Source organism: Dermacentor variabilis, chromosome 11 (genome assembly GCF_050947875.1).
Source record: "Dermacentor variabilis isolate Ectoservices chromosome 11, ASM5094787v1, whole genome shotgun sequence".
NCBI lineage: Eukaryota > Metazoa > Arthropoda > Arachnida > Ixodida > Ixodidae > Dermacentor > Dermacentor variabilis.
The window spans coordinates 54,233,847-54,260,497 of NC_134578.1; the positions used below are offsets into that span (position 1 = coordinate 54,233,847).

The 26,651-nt window shown below is 47.3% G+C and overlaps 1 protein-coding gene across 3 annotated transcripts in view; it reads right to left on the reverse strand.

Moving 5' to 3' along the window:
• Positions 1 to 1,902: 1,902 nt before the first annotated feature.
• The window catches only part of LOC142564473 (Y+L amino acid transporter 2-like), a 30,387-nt gene continuing 5,638 nt past the window's right edge, over positions 1,903 to 26,651 (reverse strand). The window contains exons 2-7 of one of the 3 annotated variants that reach the window (XM_075675485.1): positions 12,767 to 12,988; positions 10,029 to 10,130; positions 7,540 to 7,797; positions 4,541 to 4,666; positions 4,359 to 4,455; positions 1,903 to 3,301 (exon numbers count right to left, since the gene is read on the reverse strand). In XM_075675485.1, the coding sequence (XP_075531600.1) occupies positions 2,509 to 3,301; positions 4,359 to 4,455; positions 4,541 to 4,666; positions 7,540 to 7,797; positions 10,029 to 10,130; positions 12,767 to 12,988 (1,598 nt within the window). In that variant the 3' untranslated portion in view covers positions 1,903 to 2,508. The remainder of the gene's footprint in view (positions 3,302 to 4,358; positions 4,456 to 4,540; positions 4,667 to 7,539; positions 7,798 to 10,028; positions 10,131 to 12,766; positions 12,989 to 26,651) is intronic. The other 2 variants (XM_075675486.1, XM_075675487.1) reach the window with 2 other exon arrangements.

Genomic DNA, 26,651 nt, shown 5'->3' on the forward strand with positions numbered 1-26,651 from the left:
ACGGGTGCTGTGACAGTCGTATGCGATTTGACAGCTTATTTGTACTCTTATTGGTTGTTGCTTGCAGCTCAGGAAGAACAAGTGGGCGATATTTTCTACCTCACCTAATCCACAGAAAATAAAAGAGCTACAGAAGACAGTTGTCACAAAAGTCCGTAAAATTGAGGTTTGAGTAGGGAAATATGTTTTTTTTTTAAATACCAAAGTGAAAAATTGTCATTCACTCATAAGTATCCCATTCGTGCAATAGAAACCCATACGGCTTCCTCCGAAACATGTCATTATTGCCAGGGATGTAATCCGGCAACCACACTTTTCATGGACAGTGCCTACATCACTGAGCTAACCAGGAGGTTGGCAGAGGTATATAATCAGCAACACACAGCAACACTTATGACGGCTACTTCCGGTTGAATGACTATTTTCTGTTTCACGAAGCAGCTTCTTATACCATGCGGAAAACTGAAAACTTCCGTGCTTCCCTTAAGTAAAGCGGCGTATTTTTCGGTTTGCAAATGATGTCGATTTACTGTGAGCGTACGCCTTATAGTGACTACACTGTTGCCTCGATCATGCGTTCCGATAACTTTTCTGAGGACCTGCTGTGAGGCTTATAGCTGCATAGAGCATGTGTGCTAGGAATAAAATGTGCCCGAACAAAGGCTGCTGGATAGTCGCGAATCGCCAAAGTTTAAGCCCCATCAGCCGATTCTGCGCCAGCCTTCCGGAAGGCAATAACCAGAGAGAAAGAGGAGTGAGTCATTCAGTTTTGTCCTTCGTTCCCCATTACGACTCGCACGCCGCACTGTGGCCGAAACGAGAACTCTGCCTTGTAGCGCGACTAAACACTTTCTTTTTTTTTCTTTTCTGTTGGCACTATTCGCCACTCATGCGTAACTCCGAGCAGATATTACGCAAGAGGCTGCTACGACTTCACAACTGTAGCCGCCAAGGGATCGCGGGTCCATTCTGGGCTTCTTTCAGGCCTCTTCGCCGTCGCATGGGTATCGTGCTGTCAGCGGCAGGAGCACAAACAAAGCGAGCCGCAAGGCTTGGGCGTGGGCCACTGGTTGCGCATCCCGGAATAAGACCGGGCGGACTCAGTGTTGCGGCGCCGAGGCAGAGGCTTACTTTCGGGCGAGCTAAATTGGCCGGCCGCTCTGTCATGAGTGACGCAAGGAGCCCCGTTGTCTCCGCGAGGGACGAGCAGAGTCTCGAGATGCCAGAATAGCAGTCATTGTTCGTCCGGGTGATTGCGCCGCAGGGGAATGCTTTAGGACGCGTTAAGTCGTGCGGCTTGTTTGACTTGCTTTTGGTTTTGCGAGAAGGCGGCGGTTTCCTCCGCGGAGCCGCAGCAGCGGTGTGTTTCGCTGTAACGCCAGCTCTTCCGGATAGAAGCGCTGTTTTGTGCAAGTGGCACAATTTTGTTCCAGTTGTCCAAATTTGCTCTACAGTTGGCGCCCCGACTTAAAGCGTACCAGCGGGGTAGAAACAGTGACAGAAATACGACTTTTGCGAAGAGTGCGGTCCTCGGGTATGTGAATTTGTGAGAATGGGCGCTTAATTTAGCTGTCGCAAGATTTTCAGCCCTAGCTCATTCGCCTTGTTTAGCTGTTTTAAAAGGAATATATATTTGAATAATGATTGTTTTTTTCCTAACCTGAAGCGAGACATAAGATCACCTGATACACCTATATAGAGAAAGAAAATGGACAATTATGCGCTTGGTGGTCTAACGACCTTTAGAGTGTATCGTTACAGTTTATGTTTGAGAAAGATATTACTTACGGCTTCTTATGTTCGAAATTAGACTCACTCACAAATGCATCTGAAACTTAAGATATCAATAATATAGAACATCGAAAATGTAAATGCATGAAATGAACAAAGAATGGCAAGAACTGATGATGTCAGCATTTTTACTCACGGACGCCTTTGGCGTCTCACCCAGGATTTTGAACACACTGTTTACTAGCTGACAGTGGCGTCAAAACAACAGATGTTATCAAAACTGCAGGAAAATTAAGAAAATTGAGCAATATAGGATAACTTTTTTTTTACACTTCGGTGATTTCATTTTTCTGGTGCTATAGGGCAACTGCAAAAAATAACAATTTTATTTCGCAAATTATATGTTACTTTATTATATCTTACCAAAATAACCTATTTGCCGTCGGCCATTTTTGTTGCATGATTCGTGTTGCATGATTGCATGACTACAATGCCGGATTTTCGCGTAATGGGGCATATAATGCATCCGGATTTAAAAAAATGCAATTGTGGGCTCACAGCACACTCTCCTGTGTTAGGGGGTGCAGCATAAATGGCGGCGTTGCCATCATTTGCCTTGGTTGACAGAATATCTCAAGACTTCAGCAGTGCTCGTTCACCGAGCTTGAAAGACATCATGTGGAGATCAATTCCAAATATAACTGCGTCAAATATGCACAGCGTCATTGCAGAGCACACGTTTCGAACTATAGCTCACATTGGTTACGCTCGACCGCACTAATTCCATTCCGCAACAGGTACTTCTTGGTTCACGAGTTCGCTCGAGCAAGGCGCCGACTTGAAGCACTTCTGCAGAAGCACCGCGACCCTTTCGCATCCGCGAAGTCGCACCTTCTTGTTCACAAAAAAGTAGTAGTAGACGGCCCCCGTCGCGAACGCAATCGCCACCAGTGCGTATTGATACGCGTACCGCCGAGCCTGTACGAGGGCCACGGCGGCCAGAGAAAAACACACCACAAGTCTCAGAACGGCGACGACAGTGGGCACTCGGTAAGGTCTCGGCGCGTCAGGCATCGAGCGGCGCAGGAGGAACAAGCTCACGACGCTCGCCGCCTCTATGACGCTGCCCAGCAGCACGCTCACTTCGATCAGGAAGTGGACCGAGCCGACGAGCGTAAAGGTCACGGATAACAAGCAGCGGACCACCATGGCCACCAGCGGCACGGAGCTGTCGACGTGGACGTAGGACATCGCGCGAGCCAGGTGACCCTGCCGACTCGCGGCGAAGAACACTCTCGAAGAAGCGAGCACGCCGGCGCAGGTCGTCCCGAACACGGTGAGCGCGATGACCAGGGGCACGACGTTGGCCATGCCCTGGCCCCACGCGGCGCCCACGAACGCTACGGCGACGGCGTCGGTGCTGGCTATGGTGTCAGCGTCGAGCACGACGAAGAAGGCGATGTTGGTGAGGAGGTACGTGATCATCGTGATGGCGACGCTGGCTGCTATGGCGACGGGGATGTTCCGGCCGGGGTTCTCGATTTCTTCGGCGATGCAGTTGATGGCGAACCTGCGCAAGGGAAGCAGTGGCCCGTCGCACAGAAAGAACTAACAAGCACTGTGTGCAGACTAACTGACACTTCCGAATAGCCGTGAAGTTTCGTGATTAACTTTCAATCAACTCCATAACGCAGAGAACTTCAGCACGAAAGTATTTAAGAAAACATTTCGTTATGCTCGGTTGCGTTACACGGGGGGTCACGCACACACTAGCTTGTAGGAGGTAAATCTAAGGCACTTGAACTAATGCGATGGTGTCGGCGTGTTCGTGTTCACTCATGTTACGACTATGGGCCTCAGAGGCAGCGAGATTGCGCAAATTTGTTCTCATGGGCTCGATGTTATATGCTCGTGTAAGCGTGGCACGGCGATCACGTCGGCTACGCCGAACAGTGCTGTGATTGCCCACACAAAATTAAACATTTTCGAGAGGCTGTTAAATTTGTACGATTCAATATGGCAACTAGAGCTTGATTACGTGCATAAAGAGATTACTAAGTCGTAATTTTGACTTAGAATGACACAAAATTATTCGCTAGGCGGCCGCCACGTCTATGCACCTTTTCTCGCATTTCTGACATTCGCGACTAAAATTCGTGGCTGGGAATCAGAGGCGTAATTTGGGTGAAACCACATAGTCACACAAAAGTATTTCCCATAATGGTTATAGGCCGATTAATTGATACTACCTAAAATGGCATGGCAATGGTCCTTTCTTTCCTGGCTCGACGGGGTTTTATTAGTCATTCTTCTGAATGTCTGCGAGGGGGCAATATTATATTATTATATGGATGATAAAATCAAAACTGTGTTCTTTTCCTTAAAAAAATATTCTTACGAATTCTTCTCTGTTGTGAACGAGTAGAGCCGGAAACGATACGGCCGCAGTGAAGAATATTGAAGAAGACAATGCCATACTGAGAAATTTGTTCATCGATCGAAACCAAGCTGCTCATGATCGCTCCGCCTAGTTTGAAGCTCATTCTACGACCGTGTATTATCTGATTCTTCCCTAAAATGTACGCTATGTGTCACATGTCTCCAAAGATACGAGAGAGGCGCCTTACCATCCACCATAGCAGTAGAGAGCAGAAAACAGAGCTGAGGTTAGATCTCCAGTAGAGGGAAGCTTGTCTGATGGCTGTGAATCCCAAATATGATTTCCTGATTGGACAGAAAAACGAAGAAAAGTAAACTTAAATCTTATATATCAATAATGCAATCTAAGAAAAATTAAATGATAACTTGCCATAAAATGAGTATATAGCGCCAGTGACAATCACAGCGTAGAGGAACAAGCACTTGATTCCAGAGAAGACGTCTTGCACATTTGTTGACATCCTAAGTGAGAAGCAGTTCACTGCCGTCGCAAAAGCTGAAAAAAAGCAGACCGACAATCTAGGTATTATTTTACGAAGGACGTTCCATTAAAACTTGCAGTAACATTCCCCTTGGTCATTGTCGTTTTTCAAAAAGTAAGAAATAACAACAACAAAAAAACATTGATCTCGATACTTGCTGCAAAAGTGCTTCTCGTGTGTCTCTGTGTGCCATTTGCCTGCTGAAATCCTGGGGGCGGGGAGGTGGGGTGGCAGTGGTTACGCAAGCGTCCACCTATTGGACATGTCCTTCTCTTCTGCTGTTCAAGTGCTGATTGGCGAGGGGCACCAGTTTCCACCTGACGCGTGACCCAGCCCTGCCAATAAGAAATTCGCCAGCAGACGAAATGAACATGTCCACTAGGTGGACACTTGCAGCATACCCCTTCCCCCGCCTACCCCCCTCACCCCCCTCATCATCGCGCCCCAGGAAAGCACGGCATCATTTACAACAGTAGTATGTTACGAACAATATATATAGGGCACACCCTACTCCAGTAGACATACACGTAAAGCGAAGCATTCTTGGTGTGACTTGCTCATGAGCCATATGCGCGTGTATATGAAGTGTGGTTTTTTGAGGTGTAAATATTAGTAATAGAAAGCAGCACGTTACACGAACAAATGGCTTTATTTGCAGTTCAATATGACAGGGTGGACATTATATACATATGCTGACATTATGTTTCCGAAGTGTCGGTTTCGTCTAGTGGATCTGGCGGATCGAAACGTGCAAAGCGTCTCAACGCACTGGCTGGCTCTCGAGAATGTGTGTTGTGTGCCCCTTGTCCATGGATGCGCGCGTTGCGCAATGGCTTAAATATCAGGCTTGGGTGCTAGGAGTCCTGTGTTCGAACCCTACCAAGGGCAATCTCAGTATTGTTCTTTTTTTAGATTATTCACAACGTCGTGCTCTGTTGAAAATGATGAGCTTGCAAAATCAAAAGCCAGTTTGAAACCAAAAAGACGAGGTTAGGCAAATCCATGTACTAACCATCCTTTCCTAGATGGCGCCACCGTCAAGTTAAATGCGTGCGGCGTTAGAGGCCAGATGCGTGCGAGAAAGTTCCTCGAGCTTGGCAAGAAATATTCGATTTATAATGGTGCCGAAACCAGTTATGTGCAAATCCTGTAAATTTTGAAAGAACATAGAATCGTTTATAAACTTCCATGACGGCTACGAGTTTGCAAATCGAATGTTTAGGCGTTAGCATTAATGTGGGCTTGACGTTCTCGCTCTTGATCGATAGAGCGAGATCGCTCGGGCGTTCTGAAGGTCTGGCTTTCTCCACGACATTTCAGTATAAACGATATTTCATAGCGCTCTGGTTTGAGCGCTCCATTTCGATGCCCGAATGCTCGGCGACTTTCAAGGCGTACACTGACGCAACCGATCACGTAACAGCCAGCCGAGGGAGTCACCGTCGCCGGCGCTAGTGCAAACACTATCTGGTTAACGCGACGTGGCGGCAAACAACCACGCAGTCACCGACTCACGAAGGGAAAAGCGAGGCGTGGCAGCACCCTAGCAAAAATGTCCGCGATACGCAGCAGGTGCGGTCAATGGGTTCTGCCATTCGTGATTGGCGAAGGGCAACACCGTCTTGTGCTGTTGCCGGGCGCCGAGCTTTGCGTCACGTGACCGAATTCTACGCTCTCATCGACGGAGCTCACGTGGCTACTCGTGCGCTTCCACCAATTGAAGCGCCTTCTGCTCACGCAGGTGATGTTGGCGTGCAGCCAATGTCCGCGCTGCGTACGGTTACAACGACGATGACGCGGCACAGGGGAGACAGGTGAGAAAAGTTGACAATTAAAAAAAATATTTTACGGCGAGAGCATCTCTTACGAGCTAGAAACAGACTTATTGTTTTTGGTCGTTTGTGCGTTTATTCCCTGTACTTCAGATCAGGAACATCGCGGTGCAATGAGATATTCGAGCTGTTATACGTGGCATCAATTCAATGATCTAGTAGTTGCAAGTTCAACATGCTAACCCAAGCCCAACCTAGCCTAACCTAACCTAACCCAACTTCAACCTTCTTAATCTATGAATCCGATTCAAAGCGTGGCATGATGAGGCCAGGCTTGTTCCAAGCCCAACGCGACTGCTAAGACTACGTGAATGATTTCATCCTCAGTTTGAACCGTTTGAGTTATTTTCTGTAGAAAACAACTTAATTTCGAGTCTGTGGTTCCTCGCTTTTGTCGAGGTCACTTTTGCCGTGAGCGAATAATTATGTGTGTTGCCTTTTAAAACCTACAAGCGTTTATATTACCTATGGCGATCACTCAGTCTAACGTGCAATCAAAACTAGTAGGTTAGACACCAATGTTTTGATTGTTAAAAACAGCTTTCAGAATAATTTTTCAGTGTGCAATGTTTTTTATAGCTGCTCATTTGTGGTACTTCATGAAAATGCCTATCTATCTGATGCTTTACTTTGCGAGAGTTTCATATTTCGCTTTTATTTTTGATGTTTCTTTTGCTCGTTACAAGTTATCATGCAGCCAACGTAACTTCTTGAGTTTATAACTTGCATGTCCTTTCCTTCTTGCCTTTTGGTTTCTTTTCGTCCATACAAGTTGAATATCTGTAGAATCGTATTTCTTGTTTTCGCACTCGGTCTTTAGGTATGTGGCTTCTATTATATCCTTTTGTGCTTAAGATACGACTAGTAAATAAATGAAGAAATACTTGAAAAAATCTTGGAAACTTTAAATACACCGTATACAACTTCGGTTACCAACTGCCCACTCACACGGTGAGTCTAAGCATTCAAGCGTGGCAGGACAAGCCTTTTCAGGCGAGTCCTGGAGGTAGCACAACCCACATGAACTGCGACCACCGCATTTAGAGAGCGCTTACTGATGAAGAGGCAGGCGACCAAAACTTTAACTTCGTAAGGCGGCTCGCAGCTTGGGTACGGCAGACTGAGCAGGTACGTTGAGAAGGTCAGACCCTGTATGGTCGTGCCTGCAGGATCCACGAAGAAGCACACCCAGGCAAGCATGAAGGCAGGCACATCACCGTACTTTCCGTACGGCCTTCCGGCAGCGAGGAAGTAAGCGTAGTCGCCACCAGATGCCGGTAGTAGTGCACCCATTTCGGCCGCGCAAAGGCCACCTGAGGGGAGTAAATGGAATGTCTGATTTATTAAATGACTGCTTCACTGATATTTTATTTACCTATTGCTCGCGAGAATAAATTGTGCTTAGTGTTTGCACACGTTCGTAAAGCCCTTTATCTGAAGCTTCTACTCTGTCATATCAACCTTTGGGATGTTTATTCATGCAGAGTTGTGCCCCTCTCTCAGTGGTTCGGCGCTTCGGAAAGGTTTCGAAAAGCCTACTGTTGCCTGCTTTCATGAACTAGATAAAGAAGAAAGACACCAGCACACTTATGAAGTAATTCTACGGTTCCCATGCCGGCGTTCGCCCATGTGGCTTAAAAAACAAAACTGCTGCGCGACTGGCCGCTCAAGGCCCTTCGCGTGTATTCGTGGGCTTCTTTCACTCTCGCAATATGAATTTTATGTAGCACGTATTGAGGAACAGAAAGCTCTATTTCTCATTTGAGACTGAATTTTCTCATTGACACTTCATCAAATTGCCATATTTGCGCAGTAGATTAATTAGTAGGATCGAATTATGTTATTAGGTAGATAAAAAAAATAATCTGAGAATCTCCAAGCAACGGCAAACATCTTTGGTTCTGTTCAGCTACGTGGCATTTGCATATTTCAAAATTTTGGCGCATTATAGCGGGATAGTTGTATATGTGTGTATGAGCTTGGTGCTTATATCGTGATCTATACTTAGCTTCCTTGCCATTGCCCACTTCCCCAAATTGGCCTAGCACCATAATTTAAAGTAATTTTGCATACAACATCGGCCTACCGAAGCAATCCGCTACATTGACTCTAAGATCCAGGCACCGAGAGTTGTGCATTGCCATAGCGAGCAAAGGCCGGTGACTGTGTTGCACAGCGCTACGGCATTAAGATTTGTTCGCAAAGCAGGGAAGGGGTTCGACTCCCAGGTTATCAGTGGTAGCCTTGATATCCTTCTTTTGTTATGCCACATTATTAAAGCGAAGCTTTGTTTGCCTTTTCCTTCGACTTTGCCACCGCTGCTGTAGCGCGTATGTGCATGGAAGGATTGTGGCAGAGAAGAGACGCGAACTCGTTTAGACTGCGCCGCGTCGAACGTGCATAATTCCCTCTGGAGCTCCCTAGTCGTCGCCATTTTAGCCTACTGACAGCTGTAATTATCCGTGACCCACCGCAAGCGCTTACCTTTCTACCAACGTGTAATTCCAGAGGGAGGCTAGATGGAATGCAAGAGATGAGGGGGGAGAGGAGGCAGAGAATGGGTAGAACCGACGCAGTCGCGAAACGAGTGAATAACAGCCTTACCACTGTTCATTCGCAGCTTCCACACAAATACAAAGAGGAGGGGGGAAAAGGTAACGTGAGAAGGCAAGGAAACGCTGGATAAACTAAAGTTAAAGGTTTGGCACGGCGCGTTTCTGCTATTTCTGAAAAATAACACCATGCAAATATGTCTAGCGGACCACATAAGCATGGCAGGCAGACACGGAGCCGCATTATTTAAAGCGCACCGCAGTGTCTGGGCGACACAACGGAAGCGGTCGCACGTCAAATCAACACTCCTGTGCCCGCCGCAATAGCTTTTGCGAGTATGATATTGCTTGAGGTCGCGGACTCGACTTAGGCAGCCGGGGGCGAAATAAAAATGCTCGCGCACTTTGATTTAGCGACACGTTAATGAACACCCCGGTGCCAAATTAATCCAGAGTGCGTCCCTATGGCCTGCCTCATAATCCGATTGTCGTTTTGGCACGTACAGCCCCGTAATCCAATTCAAGTTTAATGCTTCTGCCACGATGCGACGTGCCCTGTGAGGCAATGACAATGCTCAACCCTCTCAGAGGTTATGAAATATGGCGCACAACAATGCCTCAGGCAAACGTCTCTCCCTTTGTGTTTGGTACTTCGCAGACAAACTAGCAGTGGCGCACGCAAGGTAACATTTAACATCAACTCGCCACTCTTGTGTTGGACAAAACGTCGAAGAAATTAAGCACTCGCCGTCAACATCGCCGCTGATTATCGTCAATCAAAGCAAACAGCACAGAAAGCTTCGCTTACATTGATTCCCACAGTGCGAGGGATCTGCATAATTTTCTTTATCTATACGCCTCATTTATGCAACAACGGAGTTTCAAAAATTCTAGCGGCACCGAAACATGGTTTTGCGAGGTTGAGGTGATCTCACGTGCAACTTTTTTTGTGTTTGACAAGCGCAAAAGAATTGTTAGTGATTTTTACTTACCTATGAATGCGTTGAGTCCACCGAGAGTCCACAGGAAAAGATCGACACTTATAGATTTTGAGTTTCTGAGTACGTTTCCAGGTGTTATGAAAATACCGGTGCCTGAAACAACGAGGTTACCGTATGCTCGTGTACAAAATAATTGTTAAAATGGCGGTAGCCTGATATTCTAGTTGAACAATATTACATCTGACGAAGAAAACAGTTACTCACTAGTAGCTTAAATATTTTTAAATATAATAAATGGGCTAAAATTGTGCACGATAGTGATGGGCATGCAGCAATCGTTTCACTTATGTCTTTGGTACCGGTTATGAGCTGTGGTTTTCATCAGAAAATTTGCGCTTGTACGGTGTTCTGCGGCGCTTGTAAAGCGCTCCGTTCACTTTTCGCGGTGTTATCGGTTGTTGTTCTTTGAGGTCGTGGAATGTGCCAGACGTTAATTCGTCGAATATTTGCGCAGATATGACTCTATTGGCACTCACGAACTATCATGTGCTCCATGTTCAGCAAAACTATTTTATTTGTTTTTGCTCACTGTTCACAAAAGAAGGTGCCTGCTATGCCACCTAGCTGTCCTCACTGACCATATCTACTTCAACAAAGCTGTGCTGAACAAGGATCATTCGTGTTTACATAAGTGCATACTTTCCCAAGCAGTAAGCAGAAACATGTTTCATCTAAGATACCTTAAAAGCGGATCTTCGTGGCCTTATAATTCACTGTTCGTTGCTTTTTTGTGCGCGAAGAACAAAACACTACAATGTGCTTTTGCATAATGCAGATATAAAATGGCAGGACATAGTTTTGGAAATATTGAGGTGATACAGGTAGTGACTGTTGGTCTTTTTTAAGTTTCGACGCGAAAGCTGTCAAATTGTGGACATTAAGCTAGTTTCGAAATATTGGAGCCAAAATGCAAAATAACTCGAATATAGACTATATACAGTGTTATTTCTTACATCGAACACTTTCTAAAAAAAGATCTACTCAAGTTACAAAAACTGCGTCACTAGATATAACTTATCTGCTCAGATGGACGCCATTTCAAAGAAAAACCGAAGCAACCGTTTCAGTGAATAAAGTAATTACATTATTAGTTTCCTACTTAGTTGGTTTACGGCACTCCTCTGTAATGTTGAAGGTAATCATCATACAGGTCAAGCTCTCTGTTTCTAACATTGCGAAATGGTGATGTCGACGGAAATAAAAACTGTCGAATGTCTGGTTCATTCAACCAGGTTGCACACGCTGCTCCGAGAAACGCGGCTCTCTGTGCAGCCTCTGCGTGACGTAAAAGAATGACGTAAAATGAAGCCGCCTGTTGCACTTTTTCTCTTCCCACAATCTTATTGATGCGAAAGCGTGAAACGGCCCACTGAGCGGAAAAATACTCGCGTCTGTGATCTGTAGCCGCGAAACGGCACCTAAGCTTTCAGTGCCATTGGTGGCGACGCCACGTCCCCAGCGCGCCTCGACGGAGCCGAGCGGGCGAGAGGGAACACCTGCGGCTGCAATAGCGCGCCAGGTGCTGCGCGAGGGGAAAGGGCATCGCCGCGACGCCACGTCACCCTCTCTCTCACTCTCGGAAGCCTGCGTCATCCACGCGTTTCTTGTACGCGCAACTCTGGCCTGCGTTCTAAGCGCGCTTCGGCAAGGCGAAATTAAAACGCGCCAAGCGTCTCAACGAGCTCGGTTGCCCGCGATGTGTCGATAACTCGAAGGACGCACTGGACGTTAATGCTTGCGCATTCAGAAATTACAAGATGCGGTGAGGTGTCCTCGGATTTATTATGACTGGGGCTATGCGCCACTCCCCGTCGGGTGCATAGTCACCTGAGCCAACTTCATCGCACCGTACATTCAACCTTCCTTTTATAGGCGGTCCTAATGCATCACTCTGGGGTTGCACCACGAGCCATGTTTCGCAGTGCGGCGTGCGTAATCAGGTGAATTGATCGAATAATTGGACACGACATATATCGGTTTAGATGGTCGTTTTAAAATGTAGAAACGCGTGACGGGCCTTTGTGATGATTTCCTTTGACGTTCCGAAATAAAGGTGGTCCGTAAACGTGTGTAACTAAGAAGTGCATTACTTTAGGTACTTCTTTTTTTCGCAATTGATTTTTTTTTCTTTGCACTGATGTCCGCCTGAGCAGAGATTAAACTGTAGTGGCGTGAGTCGAGTATACATTCCGCGGTCTCCTTATAAAAAGTATGAAAAAATAACAACACTCCTTCACTTTGCTGCACGATCAGGGTGTGTGAAGATACGCACGAAAAAAAAAAACGAAAGAAAGAACGGAGAGACTCGTTCACACAGCGCGCATTAAAAATATGCTCAGAAAGGCTCGCTTTTTAGCTTCTTGTCCAGAAGGAAAATTTATTATATTGCGTTGATGTTGCGGGCTTGCACAAAGATGTTATCTTACGTTATTTTCCCTTACCAATGCGTTTGCGTTCGGTATAAGAAGTACGAAAAAATAGAAATTTTTTTAGACCCTCTCAAATGTGGGATGCCGTGCACTTGCAGGAGTTGCGTTTTCCGTCGTGTCCCAGTTAATAATTTTTAATGCAGAACAATATGAGACGCTTTAATATTGAGCTCCAGCGGTTCCCCATTGTATTGAGATATTTTTTTTTTCAATTTGTTTCTTATGATCTAGAAATGGTCGGGACGAACTATCCTCATCTGAATGCACCTGGAACAGAGATAAAGGGCGAATTTTGTTCACCTATGATTGCACCAAGCAGGAGGGTGATACTGCTGAACAAGCCCACATCTCTCTTGAGCGATAGTCCTCGCTGCCGATCCGGAACATCTCCAGGAAGCAGACTGCAGCTAGTGTCCTCTGCTCTTTCTCTGACATCTTCCCGGCTGCTGAGCGCACGGTACTCAGTCCGCGTTGGGTTGCGTGGCTTATCACACGAGGATGCTTTCTTTCTACATGTGAGAGCTGAAAGACGTATTAAAGAAGAATGAAACAATGAAATAAGCGCTTAAGAAAACGAGATAGAACTCACGCCCTTAGGCTGTGCCCGAGCTTTCCTTTCCAGGGTCAGAGATTGGTTGAGAGATAACAGCAGAGTGTATTGACCCCGTCGCATCTGCCTACAGCGTGGCCGAGACCTTAACATATGTAAGGAATAGGGGGCAGGCCAGAAAGGGGCTTGCGGAGGTGACACAGGCACGTATAAGAAGGAAAAGAGTGCATATATCTGGCAGCTCTACTCGCATAGGCTCCTCTCTAAACGCTGAACGCGGTCAATGGGCACGTGACCGATCCGGCTACGCCTGCACTGTCTGGCGCATCATGGTGCCCAGCTAGCGTTTGCATTTGATGCGCTGCGTTTCTTGACTTATCGGTGAAGCGGGCAAGGCTACGCGGGGTTTACCTCATACTTTGGCGGATCCGCGCGGCCAGAGGGGCCATTCCGCGCATGCGTCGTCAACGGAATGGCCAAGTGCGCGGTATGCGTGAACCGGCTCTCAGGACAACCTGCCGAAGACGGGCTGCAGCGAACCAGCAGTTATTTCAAGCGTATCGTTACCCTGCTACGTGAGTTCCATGGGGCGAGACCAAGGCGGGCCACGTCTGCATCAGACAATGTGCAGACAATACGGAGGCCGTGCAACACCGCACGCTGCCCTCGCGACAGTGATCGCCTACAGACTGGAGGCATACGTCGTCGACGCTCGCCTCGAGGTTACTGATGTGTGGTGGTGAGATGCGACCGAACAAGCAGACGTGTGAGAAGCTTCCTTGCAATACTAAAGCTTGGGCTCGTCGGGGGAAAAATCACAATGTTGGCCACTGCACGAAACCTTAACATGCTTCCAGTCCGTTGGTGCCCTCAATCTATTGTCCCGGATCGCCGAGGACGGCTTTGCACACGTTTCGACACGTCGGAGTCGCCGGGTTTCGAGCACAGGTCCACGCGTAGACGAGAGCTTATATTTGATACCAGCCTTCATTGGAAAGACCAAATAAGCGCCGTTTGTAAAAAGCTGCCCTTCGGCTGTTACACTCCCATACGCGCACGAAAATACTTTGAATTGACATTGCTAGGATATTTGTACTTCAGCCTGTTTCACTGCCACCTTAGTTACTGTTGCGAATCGTTGGGCGAAACATACGCAACTTACCTAGCACCGTTACTCCGCTTGCAAAAGCGGGCTGTGCGTATCCTTACTTTTTCCCCCAGAGCATCATCCCAGCAGTACACTCTTTGAGAGACGTATATGCATGCACTTGTTTGTTACTCTGCGGAACCAGACGAGTTCCTGCATAGTAAGCAAGATAATAAACACTAATGCACCTCTGCGTCGTAAGGTCTTCATTTTCCTATCGCTAAACACTCAACACGCAAGGAACGGCAATCTTAACCTCCCTGTGTGCTTCAATGTGTACGGTGAAAGGCTAATCGAATTTTCCAGTGCTAAGATGTGCAATTACTTCCATCTTGAAATAAAACTTGCAACAAATTTCGACATTATATGCAAGCGCTACTTTGTCTGTAAACAAGTATTGGCTTGATGTTTTGCGGATGCATTTTTCATTTTGTGTACTACCGTTAGTTTTTTTTCTCTTGTATGCATCTTTTGTCATTGATGTAGATTATTATGTGGTTGTTCATCTTGTAAAATTAGGGCTGATTGCTAATTAGTACCTATGTATAGCAATTATCTGTATTTATTACCAGTAACAGCTGTACAAAAATGCTAATCGTTTTTTTATTGGACCGGTCCCTAGCCATATAGGCTATCGGTCCAAATGGTTCTGTATTAACTTTTCCTATTGATGCAATAAACTTTCATTTTGTGGTCCATTCACTGAGTGAAACTCAACCATGAGGCCATAACTTCGGCTACAGTTCTCTCTCTAGATGTTTAGAGTGATTGAAAATATCGGATAAAGAATACGAAGACGACACGGAAAGTGTTGCCAAAAGGAATCATTTGATGAGAGGGCAACGATTAACCCAGACGGAAACCACTGCAGCGCCTGCCGTGCCTGAGACTGATGCTATCGAGTGCTGAATGCGGAGAAAGGAAGGAAACCTGCGCAAAACGGATGTTATGGTTAGTGAGGAGGATGTAACATGTGCGGCAGTTCGAAAAAAATAAATAATGAACGAAGAACTTTGTCAAAGCCTTCTTTCCCCTTCTCAGTCTCAAATCAGCACCATACTAGGGTCGAAAACATATGCAAACAAAATATAAATGGTACGAAACGTGACGCTTCTCTTTCTTGTTTCACGGCAGAGGCAGGTCCTGCAGAGACACAGACTTGCACGGGCTTTGAAAGTTGAATATAGGCACGTGTGGTCGAGGTGTGAACAGTGGTGGCCAGGACCGACCCATTCCTTAAATTTGAGGACCCCGACAGGCAGGTGAAACTCCAGCCCACCCGCAGTCTTTCCTAGTTCAAAGCCCACAGAGGGGGGGGGGGGAGGGGGCGCAGGGGGTAGGAGGAACGTATCGTATGATTTCATCTCCAAGACTGGCTCTGAGGAACGTCGTATGAGTAGATGGGTGGTGGCGAAATCTACGTCGTAATCTAAAAAATTTACCGACGATTACGAGGAGAAGAAGAAGAAGAAGCCGAGGTGCGGACGTCCCTCACACCGGCTCCGTCGTTTTTGAATGTTTGTGCAGCCTTCTTTGCCACCATCACGGATTCAAGCACATCACTGGATTTGTGAAGTCACCGGGAATTTGCGGAGACCTTTCTTTAAGGTGGGACTTTCATTTTTGGACTGTTACTGGCCTTTCTTGGTGCAAGACCCGAGTAGGCCTACTGGCCCCGCCGTGCCGCGATGGCGGAAACGCGCATGGAAGATGAAGACGCTACCGGATTAGAAGAGAATGAGGAAGATCTAGGTTGGCAAATTGTGACAAGCCGAAAATTTCGCTCCACCACAAGGATTACTGGCGATGGGAAAACATCGCCGCAGAGCCAGCGAGAGCAAGGCAACAGCAGCAAGAACAAGGGACCTACAACCACTATGTTCAAAAACCGGATTGTCAAGGCATCAAGGATGCCCCAATTGCCCGAGGAGCACAGCAAAATCATCATCCGCCCACGAGGAGGTCTCAACTTGAGCAAAGTGAGCACCACAGCGATAGGCGTGGCGGTTATTGAAGCATCGGGCCTGACTCCGCAACAAGCCCGAGAGGATGTCGTTTGCCCTAACTTCACGCAAAACATCGTGGTGGTTAGTACACCAGATCCCAGCCATGCTGCCAGGTATGTGCGAATCAGGTCAATCATTATAGTGGAAACCGAATACGAAGTGAACGCCTACGAGACAGCTCCGCATACCACGTGTAAAGGAGTGATTCGGAGAGTTGACCTCAGAGACAATCAGGCCACGATAACGAAGAACATTGTGCATGACTTTAACCCACTGGCATTGGCAGCCAAACGTATTAAATCCACGGGTTCGGTTATTGTTCTGTTTGATGGGCTCAAGGTACCCAATTATGTAAGATACGGGTCGACCCTCGTCAAGTGCTACCTGTATAGGAAGCAGTTTGATGTCTGCTATGCCTGCGGAAAGATTGGACATCGATCAGATGTATGTCCAACACCGGACGTGGTACAGTGCAGAGGATGTGGAACTCAAAACCCGGAGGACAATCACATGTGTGTGCCTAAGTGCAAATTCTGTGGAGGGGACCACCCAACTGGGGACAAGACTTGCCGACAGCGGTACCAAATTCCATACGTGGTACGAGTTCGACGACGAGAACGCAACAGATCTGCATCGGAGGCGACATCAGCACAGCTGCAATGGGATGCCCAAACGGGCACCAGGGGGCGCGCACGTGCTCAAGGAGCCCCACACGGTCAAGACGCCGCTCGCCGTCGAAGGGCAGAAGCCGCTCCAGATCACGCGAAGTGCAGGTGCGCTTCGAAGGAGGAGGGCAGACGCCTGGCGACAAGACGACATCTGGAACAACCTGGGCCGACAAAGTGAAAGGTACTGTGAGGGCTGCGGAGAGCGGTGCGGAGCGGCTGGTCGGAGATAATGATGCCAGGGTAGAACAGCTAATTAAAGAAGTAACGTATCTGAGAAAGGCAAATGAAGAACTTACTAAGCAGGTTGTAGAACTTCGCAAGAACTCGCAGACTAACTCCACAAAAGTAGCAATAGCCAAACCGGTGAATAATGACAACAGCCAGGATGAAGAAAACACACCAGCTCCAAAGAAGCGGGCAATAAGCCCAGTAGAAATGACAGTGTGCTCTGCTTTGGAAGAGATCAAGGAGGCGATTAAACAACTTAGAGATGCCATAGATAAAACTACCTTCAAAGTTGATAAGTTATGGAAATGGAGACTGACGGCTGAAAAGAGGCTCACCAAAGTAGAAGCACAGGGCGATGACGACGAATACCTACCCTCAGAAGCAGAAAGCGTCAGATCGCTCGCTCCCTAGCGTGTCGGGGGTTCTACGAAGCGTACTCTAGCGGGTAGCAGTAAGGCGGGTTCTATAAGCAATGGCTAGCAGGGGGAGCTTTACCGTGTGGCAATGGAATTGCCGAGGATTTTATCACAAAAAAGCACCTCTTATGCAGTTAATAAAAGCCTCTCCAGACAAACCGAAAATAATTATGCTGCAGGAAACCTTGGCGGATGAGATCAGCCTATCCGGATACAAAGCGACATGCAGGGGCAAAGAGCCGGGTAGGGGGCTAGCCACGCTCGTAGATAAGAAAATACCTTACATAGAACATGATTTGCGCCTTGGACTAAACAAATTAGAATACTTACTAGTGGAAATAATTTTGAAAAGGAATAGAAGCAAACCGCAAAGCCTCTTTTGTCTTAATGTTTATAGCAGCCCTAGCGACATGAAACAGAGTTTCAGGGCACTTCTTAATAAGACTATGGCTGTTACTAAGCACGCTCCACTCATTATCGGAGGGGATTTCAACGCCCCACATCAAACCTGGGGATATCGCTGGAATACTAAGAAAGGGGATGGACTCTGGCACCTAGCTACAGATCTTAATCTCTCCCTCATAACAGACCCAGCTTATCCCACTAGGTGTGGTACATCTACATGCAGGGACTCCACCCCAGACCTTACTTTTGTATCAAACTTAGCGAACGCTGGCTGGAATAACTCCAATATTGACCTGGGTAGTGATCATTACATATTACAAATACTATTGGAAACACCAAGTAATGAGATAAAGCACTTTAACTACATTGACTGGGATCTTTTTCGGAAAGCAAGGAAAATCAGAGCTGAGACAGAGGAAGGACAAAAGAAAACACTCCAAACTTGGACCACTCAGCTCAGGGAAGATGTAAAGGCGGCAACGAAGGATATTACCACAGAGGAGGATATCGAAATCATGGACAGTAGGCTGGCGCACTTGATTGAAGCGAAACAATCTGTGTTAAATAGATGGAAAACGCAACGGCTGAACAGGAGACTCAGGAAGCGCATAGAATTGTTGAATAGGGAGATTGAAGAACACTCCAGAAATTTACAGAAACAACAATGGGATGAGCTTTGTAATTCCATAGATGGTCGAATCAGACGTGGTGGGAATTGGAACTTACTTAGACATTTGCTTCATGAGAACGACACGAAATCTAATAGGAGAACAGCAGTAGCACGACTCGTCCATCGTGAGAGTCAGGACACAACGGAGGAGGCCATTCTGGATCGGCTCGCAGCTAAGTATTTACCACTTAAGGATAGCGATGAGAGTACAGACCTGCCTGAATATACAGGGGAAGACTGTGAGCCTATGGATCAAGACTTCACAGAAAGCGAAGTTCGTGCAGCCCTGTACGACCTCAACAGTAGATCTGCTGCCGGTCCAGATGGCATTTCCAATAGGCTGTTGAAAAATTTGGACGATCATTCCATAAAATATTTAACAGAGTATTTCAACGAACTCTGGAAAAACGGTGATTATCCGAAGGAATGGAGAATTGCTAACACAATTCTTATTCCCAAACCAGGCAAGCAACTCAATCTAGATAACCTAAGACCCATATCATTAACATCATGTCTGGGCAAAACCATGGAGCATGTCATACTCAATAGACTGACTAAGTATGTAGAAAACAGAAATATTCTTCCGCATAACCTGATCGGTTTCCGTCCTGGACTTTCGACTCAAGATGCAATGCTTTTAATCAAGCATCACCTTATTCTTGCTAGCCCGCTACATACGAGAGATCTTCTAGGCCTAGATGTAGAAAAGGCCTTTGATCGCATCAAGCACAGGGCCATATTGGATATCCTCTCGGAGATTGGATTGGGTAAGCGATTGCACAATATCGTCAAAGCCTTTCTCGGTGGCCGTTCTGCTTGTCTCAGGTTAGGCGAACTCCAATCGACAACCCTGGAACTTGGGAATCGTGGGACACCACAAGGGTCTGTCCTATCTCCCGTGTTATTTAATTTGGCAATGTCAAAAGTGGCTCGAGGTCTCGCGCAGATTGAGGGTATCCACTTTTCTATATATGCAGATGATGTAACAATCTGGAGTGCCGAAGGTAATATGGGACAAACAGAGATCAAACTACAGGAAAGCATTTATGTGGTAGAAACAACACTTGAGGGTATGGGACTGAACTGCTCTGCTAAAAAATCAGAACTGTTGGTATTACGGAGCAGTAAGCGTGGGCGCAGGCCGAACGGATATATCCCAGAGGAAGAACCCCGCATTGACATATGCGCCAAGAATGGAGAACCAATCAGGCAGGTGGAGACTATTAGAGTGTTAGGACTTCTCCTGCAAGCGAACGGATCTAATTGCAGGATGATAGAATACATCTCTAACATGTCAGAAGAAGTCATTAGGCTTCTGCGTAGAGTTACCAACAAGCATAAGGGGCTAGGAGAAGACAGTGCCATAAGATTGGTACATGCATTCGCATTTTGCCACTTCTCGTACGTGGCTGGCATGCTCCAATGGACACAGGCTGATAAGAACAAGCTAAACGCTTTAATCAGACGACTTATAAAGACTGCACTAGGACTTCCCATCAGCACGGCCAATGATAGCTTATTGCGCCTAGGGCTGCATAACACAGTAGAGGAGATAGCTGAGGCTCAACAGGTGGCCCACCAGGAGAGACTAATGGGGACACGCCCTGGGAGGGCGCTACTTGAAGAAATTGGCGTAGAAATTAACCACACCAACGAAGGAGAATTATTAACACAATTGCAAGCGGGACTACGGGAAACAATAAAGACGACCCCGTTCCCTAGGAACATGCACCCGACACATAACCTCGAGAGACGGAAGGCAAGGGCGAAGGCAATCCTTCAAGACATAGATCAACATAAGCAGCAGGCGGTGTTCGTTGACGCTGCCTGGGTTAAAAATAAGGATGCGTATACCTCCGTTGTCGTAGACACTCAAGGTAACATACAGGATGCCATCACCGTCTATACCAAGGACCCCACAGTAGCAGAACAAGTAGCAATCGCCTTAGCCATCCGGGCTAATCGGTGGACACATATTTACAGCGACTCTAGAACAGCCATACGCAACTTTACCAACGGATATGTGACACGGATAGCAACAAAATTATTAGAGAAGGTCAAGAGTGAGAGGATCGAAATCCGCTGGTTTCCTGCACATCTGGGGGTGGTGGACGGAGCTCGGAGAAACCTCAATGAGGTGGCAAATGAAGCAGCACGAGGACTTTCTAGCCGTGCTCTTCAAGACCGAGCAACTTACACTTCACCCGGGGAACACAGGGATCGATTATTAACATATAACGAAATCACGAAGCATTATTATTTAAGCAGAAGGGAATACCCATTGCCACACGGTAAGCTTTGCAGAGCCCAAGCGGTCACATTACGTTTGCTACAGACAAGAACATACCCAAGTCCATATTTTATTAACAGGATCTATACGGAGAGGGAAATTCAAACCAACTGTAATAAGTGCAATGGCATCATTACTCTTGACCACATGCTTTGGCAGTGCCCCGCGGTCTTCACAGACCGTGACAAGGAACAAGAATGGTGGCGGCAAATTCTACACAGTGAATCACTCTCTGACCAATTACGGGCAGTCCAGAAGGCCCGCGATGTGGCTGAAGGGCTCGGCCTGACAGTCCCAACGTGGGAGCGGCCCGCGTCAACGTATGGTTGACCTTCAGGACCCAATAAAGTTCTCCATACCATACCATACCATACCGACGATTACGTTACTTCCTAATGCGAAATTTGAGCGCAGCAAATAAGCTGTTTCACCTTTTGGATAGATTGAGGCAAAGAAATCGAGCAACACATGTATGCGCTATCACAGAATTTTTTTTTTATTTTTCACACGTATTCCTTTAACAAAGACTCCACTAACAGTTCTTGACAGTCATGAAGGAAGCTTTGTGGTCGGAGAAATAGACTGATATATGTTCGACTTGGTACACCAATGCCTGATTCTCAAAGACGAGATCTATACAAGTGCCTCGCGAGGTTGTCACAGCCGTGGGGGAAGCAGAGGCTAAGCGCCGCCGCCGAGAAGACCCTGCCGTTCGCGCCGCCGAAGCGGAGGCTCATTGCCGCCGTCGAGAGCAACCAGCAGTAAGCGAGGCTGAAGCAGAAGCTCATCGCCGCCGCCGAGAAGACCCTGCAGTTCGCGCCGCCGAAGCGGAGGCTCATCGCCGCCGTCGAGAGCAACCAGCAGTAAGCGGAAGCGGAGGGGGGCGGCGTGTACACCCAGCGGCAAACGATGGGGGCAGAAGCGCGCGCAGCAAGCGGACAACACGATAAAGGGAGGAGGGAAGAGATAGCAGCGACTGACTGATGCCTTTGACTGATACTCTTTCTGCATGGCGGCGACGGTGTTCTATGCAGTCACGTTATCTTGACTCTCTAGCGGCGTCAGCGGCATCCAGCGGTATCAGCCGGTCGCTGCTAGCGCTGGGGGGATGAAAGGGGGGCGGAGCTGGTTACGAGGCCGACGACGACGCCGACGACAACGCCGACGACGACGCGAAACCCAGGAACGGACGCCAAAGAGCTGCGCTCTAAAAAAAAGAACTAAGCAAAGGGGCTGGATAATTCTTCCGCCCGAAATGATAGAGCCGCCTGGCGGACAGCATGGTAAGTACGGCGGTTCCTTCTGGTGACTTCGTACGGGGTGGAGGGGGCTTCTGGGGGCTAAGCGGCAGCAAGCTTGCCACAGCCATGGTGTCAGCCACACCTGAGTTGTAGTTGGCCGCCTAAGCCAGAAAGCGCACAGGGGCGCTATAACTTAAAGCTATTCCCAACTTTTCTATTCCAACTCTGCAATCAGCCCTGCGCCATTGGTCAAAAACTTTTTTTGAACCACCTCCACCTTGCCTATCTGTCACGCGACGTAACCAAAGCCGCGATAGCTCCCCACTTGACATGACGTGAACACGCTGATTATGCATGACTGGTAAGAACAAAAGGAAAATAGCTATGATTCGACGAATTTTCGCCATCAGCGCTCGGCTATTGGTCAAAAGTTTTCGGGCGACACCCACTTGACCTGCCTGTCACGCGACGTCACAAAACCACGAAAACTCACCACGTCAAAGTGACGTGTACGCATTAAAAATGTATTATTATGCCGAACAAAACTGAGTTTTCTTCTGGATAGCCGCAGGCTGCCCCGTTCCGAAAGCAATAAAAGATGGCTGCCGCTGATGGCTCAAGCATTGGCGACTCGCACCTGCCGGAGAGCATGGGTTATTTGCATACAATAAAGCTTTTTGCATGGCCGTGTAACGTTTAAGGTCACCTTTGACATGTTTACAACCTCGTTCTGCCAGCTATTCTTCACTGAGGATCCGTTTTAGCGACATTCTTAACCTTCCGCTGCATGCCGTCGCGATTTCCGACCAGCCACCACAAGATAAGTAAGTGAAGGCGGACAAATCACAGACGCCAGCGCCACCCTTTTCATCCGGTTGTCGATTTTCAGTGCACTGGCTCGGCCCCATCGAATCCTTCTTCTCTTGAGCGTGCTCCGGACCTCTTGTCAGCCAATTAGACAAGAGAAGCCGCTCAGTGTAGGCAATGTTATTCGTTCTTAAAGCAAACAAAAGTGACCTCCGTTAAACGAGGAGGGCGTTTTATTGGTCTGTTCAGACAACACTCTGGGTCACCACCCGCTGCTTGCGTCGGCGGTTACGCAAATTTGACGTCACGAGATTGGAATAAAAACATATTGGAATAGTTTTACGTCATAGGGCCCCTGGTCCTTTCGGTGGTTCATGGTCGAGCCTTGTCGCAATACCTGCGGCTGGTCTTGAGAGAAGGTGAAGCACTCGCAAGGAAATAGACTGTCAGCCGTGTGCGATGCGGCCATGTTTATAGACTCATTCGACAAGGCCCGAAGACAACAAAGCGCTAGCACCAAATGACGACATCGAGCGCCGTTCATGTGCCGGTCTTTGCACCTCGGCGGATTTCGCACTGTTCCGGCTTCAATAAGAGTTCACCAACTAGCGGACATTGACACGCTACTGCTCCATGGAAATACGTTGGCTGCTGTATGACATTACGGTGCCGCCTAGCATGAACCGATATGATAACAGGTAAGATTGTTTTAGGACACTTTACCTTGCCGCCTTTAGCACCCAATGCCTTAGCACTTACGAGTTACTCTTGCGAACATCATCCAATCGCACTGGCTGGCACATAATACACGTGGTGAGTAACTGGTGGTGTAAACGGGGTGTAAAAAATAAACCACTACTAATGTCATAATGAAAACAGAGAAGGCAGTAAACGAGGACGCAGTTGTCTTCTTCTTTACAAAGAAAAATCTTGCTCCATGCTGTCCTATTCGCTGCTGGGTTCGTCGGGCCAGGGCGCGCAAACTAACGAAATACTAACACGTTCAACACAGTATATACATTCTAAGAGAGGTTAAGCAGATTCTTTTTAACAAATCCTATTATATAGCATGCACAGATATTCTTTACTGGGCGAAGTCTACATTTTCATCATATCGCACATCATGTCAACCGTCCCTCGGGGTACTTCAATGTTCTCACGCTATGTCACGAGAGAAAAAAAGCGATATAATTATATATCTGTATCTTTTGGAAACAACATCAGCACAATCAAAATAAAGAATTATGCAGGATAACGTACATGTCTAAATCCTTACGACGCGTCGCTTTAGCTTGCGTCTAAATTCAATACGTGCAGTTCAGTTTATTTTACGACTGCGCACCACACCGTTCGCAACCTATGTCACAGTGCAAACTCGGGTGGAAGTCCACTACGAGACGTCCACGCCGCTTAGAAATTTAGAGGTTACGCATTTATTATCTGCAAGAAAAAAGTAAGATAGGTAGAATATTTGGCAAAAAAGAACAATACAGCTTGATGGCGCAAGCCACCACTCTTTTTCAAAGGAGCCACACACAACATCCATACATTCATCCATGCTACGTGGAGGCCCTGGGAAGGAGGTAATCCAACTCGTAATCTGCCAATCGAAAGCGAAATAATTCTCGTCGGATCATAAAGAAGATTAGTTTGAGAGGTTGGCTTCCAGAAATACCATTAAATTTCAGCTAAGACTGGGTTTTCACGACTGCAAATGAATCAAGGTTCTTCGAATGCCATTATTTGTGTCATCCTTCGTTGCACAGACACAAAACATGAGATATGCCTCGAACTTCGTACTACATGTGCAAAACGTGAGAATGAAAGCAGTGGGGCCGGCTAAGCCGTTCATGGGGCCAGGTTCATTCGCCTTTCCCAAAGAGTGACCGTCTACGCGAATAAAGTCGATATTTGCTCTCGATGCTACCTTCGTGCTTTTTAATAAACAATGTTTCATATGGAGCAATGTGTGGACAAATTTTCTAACGCTATTAATACTAAGGTGTGAACATACTGTGGATATCTAAAACGGCTGTTAATTATTCAAAATTTATTCCAAAAGTATTTTGATATTCAACTCGAATCACTTGGCGCGTTTTGCACAACACCGATGGTTTCCAGCCGCTCTTTTCTCGTGTTCCATCAAACTGCCACGCCTGCACCACCACTGGCGGCGCGCTTGATAAAGTACCGTTCCGTGCTTTTTCTACAAAAAAAAAAAATTTGTCTTGCGCGTTTTGTCGCGCCAAGATTTCACACCTGCGTATAGATTGAGCACCGTCGGAGATGTTCGAATGCCATGCTGAACCCTGCTATCGCAGTGAATGCTTTGCCCTTCTGGCGGAACAGCCAGCTTTCTTTTCTTTTTAGTGCCACGAACTGACTGATCAACTCATTGGGACTGGGCAGGTTGTAGTCACTGGCAGCAAGCTTCACGAGGAAGAGCAGACTATTCACTCCCCCTCTGTGAGAAACCACAATGGGACGAACACACCGTAAAAAGTGGCAGTGCTTTTACCCAAAGTGGTCGTGTGTACCGACTATTCGATGCCCGTAACTGAAATTAAGCGTCGTTCAGCATGCAAGTGGTTCAACTTACTGGCAGACGAATATCAGAGGATCTTCCCTTGCCACGACTAGAATGTACTAGAATAGGTGAGTGAGTCCAGCGGACGCCGTGGCAAGCTGCCAGAGTAATTCAAGATATGTCGAAATTGCCGAGGCGCTGCCGTCCCCTTATCCTGAAGCTCCGGCTATTTCGGCTGCATCGATATTTCGGCTGCATCGAGCTCACGAGCCGAGTCACTGTCGTGTGCTCGACTCGGCATCGTTCTGGCGCTGTTAAGCACGAAATGCTTTCAGCTCCCGTCGTCGGCCACCTCCAATTGACCGTGAGCCAAAAGCAGGAGCCGCCAATCGGGCACTCAAACGACAACATCCGGGCCAGTGGCGAGAACAAAACGAGATCATCCGGGCAACCAGTCAAAACATAAAAAAATGCGGTCTCGGGGGGCCCTCCCATTTTTTGTACAGGACCGCATTACCTACACTAGTTACTGCCCAAGCAAGTTACACAAAGTAATATTGCTTCCGGGTACCGCCTAACGCTTGTCCACAGTATCACTCAAGCTCTAACTTCTTGAATACTGAAGTTTTGTTTGTCATTTACAATAGGGCGACGTTGAAAACTCGGGTACAGGGCACCATACACTTGACAGTCATCTTTTGTCGCTGAGACATGGTTGCCTGTTCAACATCCGTTGTCCGTGAGTTCCGCGGCTCGAGAGATGGCGCTACGCAGCGTGACGAAGCCGGCAGTGTCCGGCGCATTGTGGATGGTTGTTCGGCCGAGACAACACTTGCATCAGGTTCAGTTCGAAGCAACTTCGTGTGCTGTAATGTGGTGCGGCGTGATGGTGTGTGCCGTTGCGAACGCGGACTATACCAATTTTAGAATTCGGGTTGGTATAATCTGCAACCAATATGCTTTGCCGGTAGCCATTTCATGCTGATATCAACTCTCGATTACGTGAGAGCCATACTTTCTTTCTTTGTTTTTTTCCCACTTCCTTTACAACGTGTGAGCGGAAATAAAATAACTTTTTACCACGCTACGTACCTTTCATGAGAGTAAGCGGTGCAGGGAGGGTGCTCGTCCCTTCCGCTCAGCGGTGCCATCGGCATGACGTTTGCGCGATAACATTTTATCTGGTAAATGAGAAGGCGAGCAAACCCCACCGATGAAATTACCGTTTCG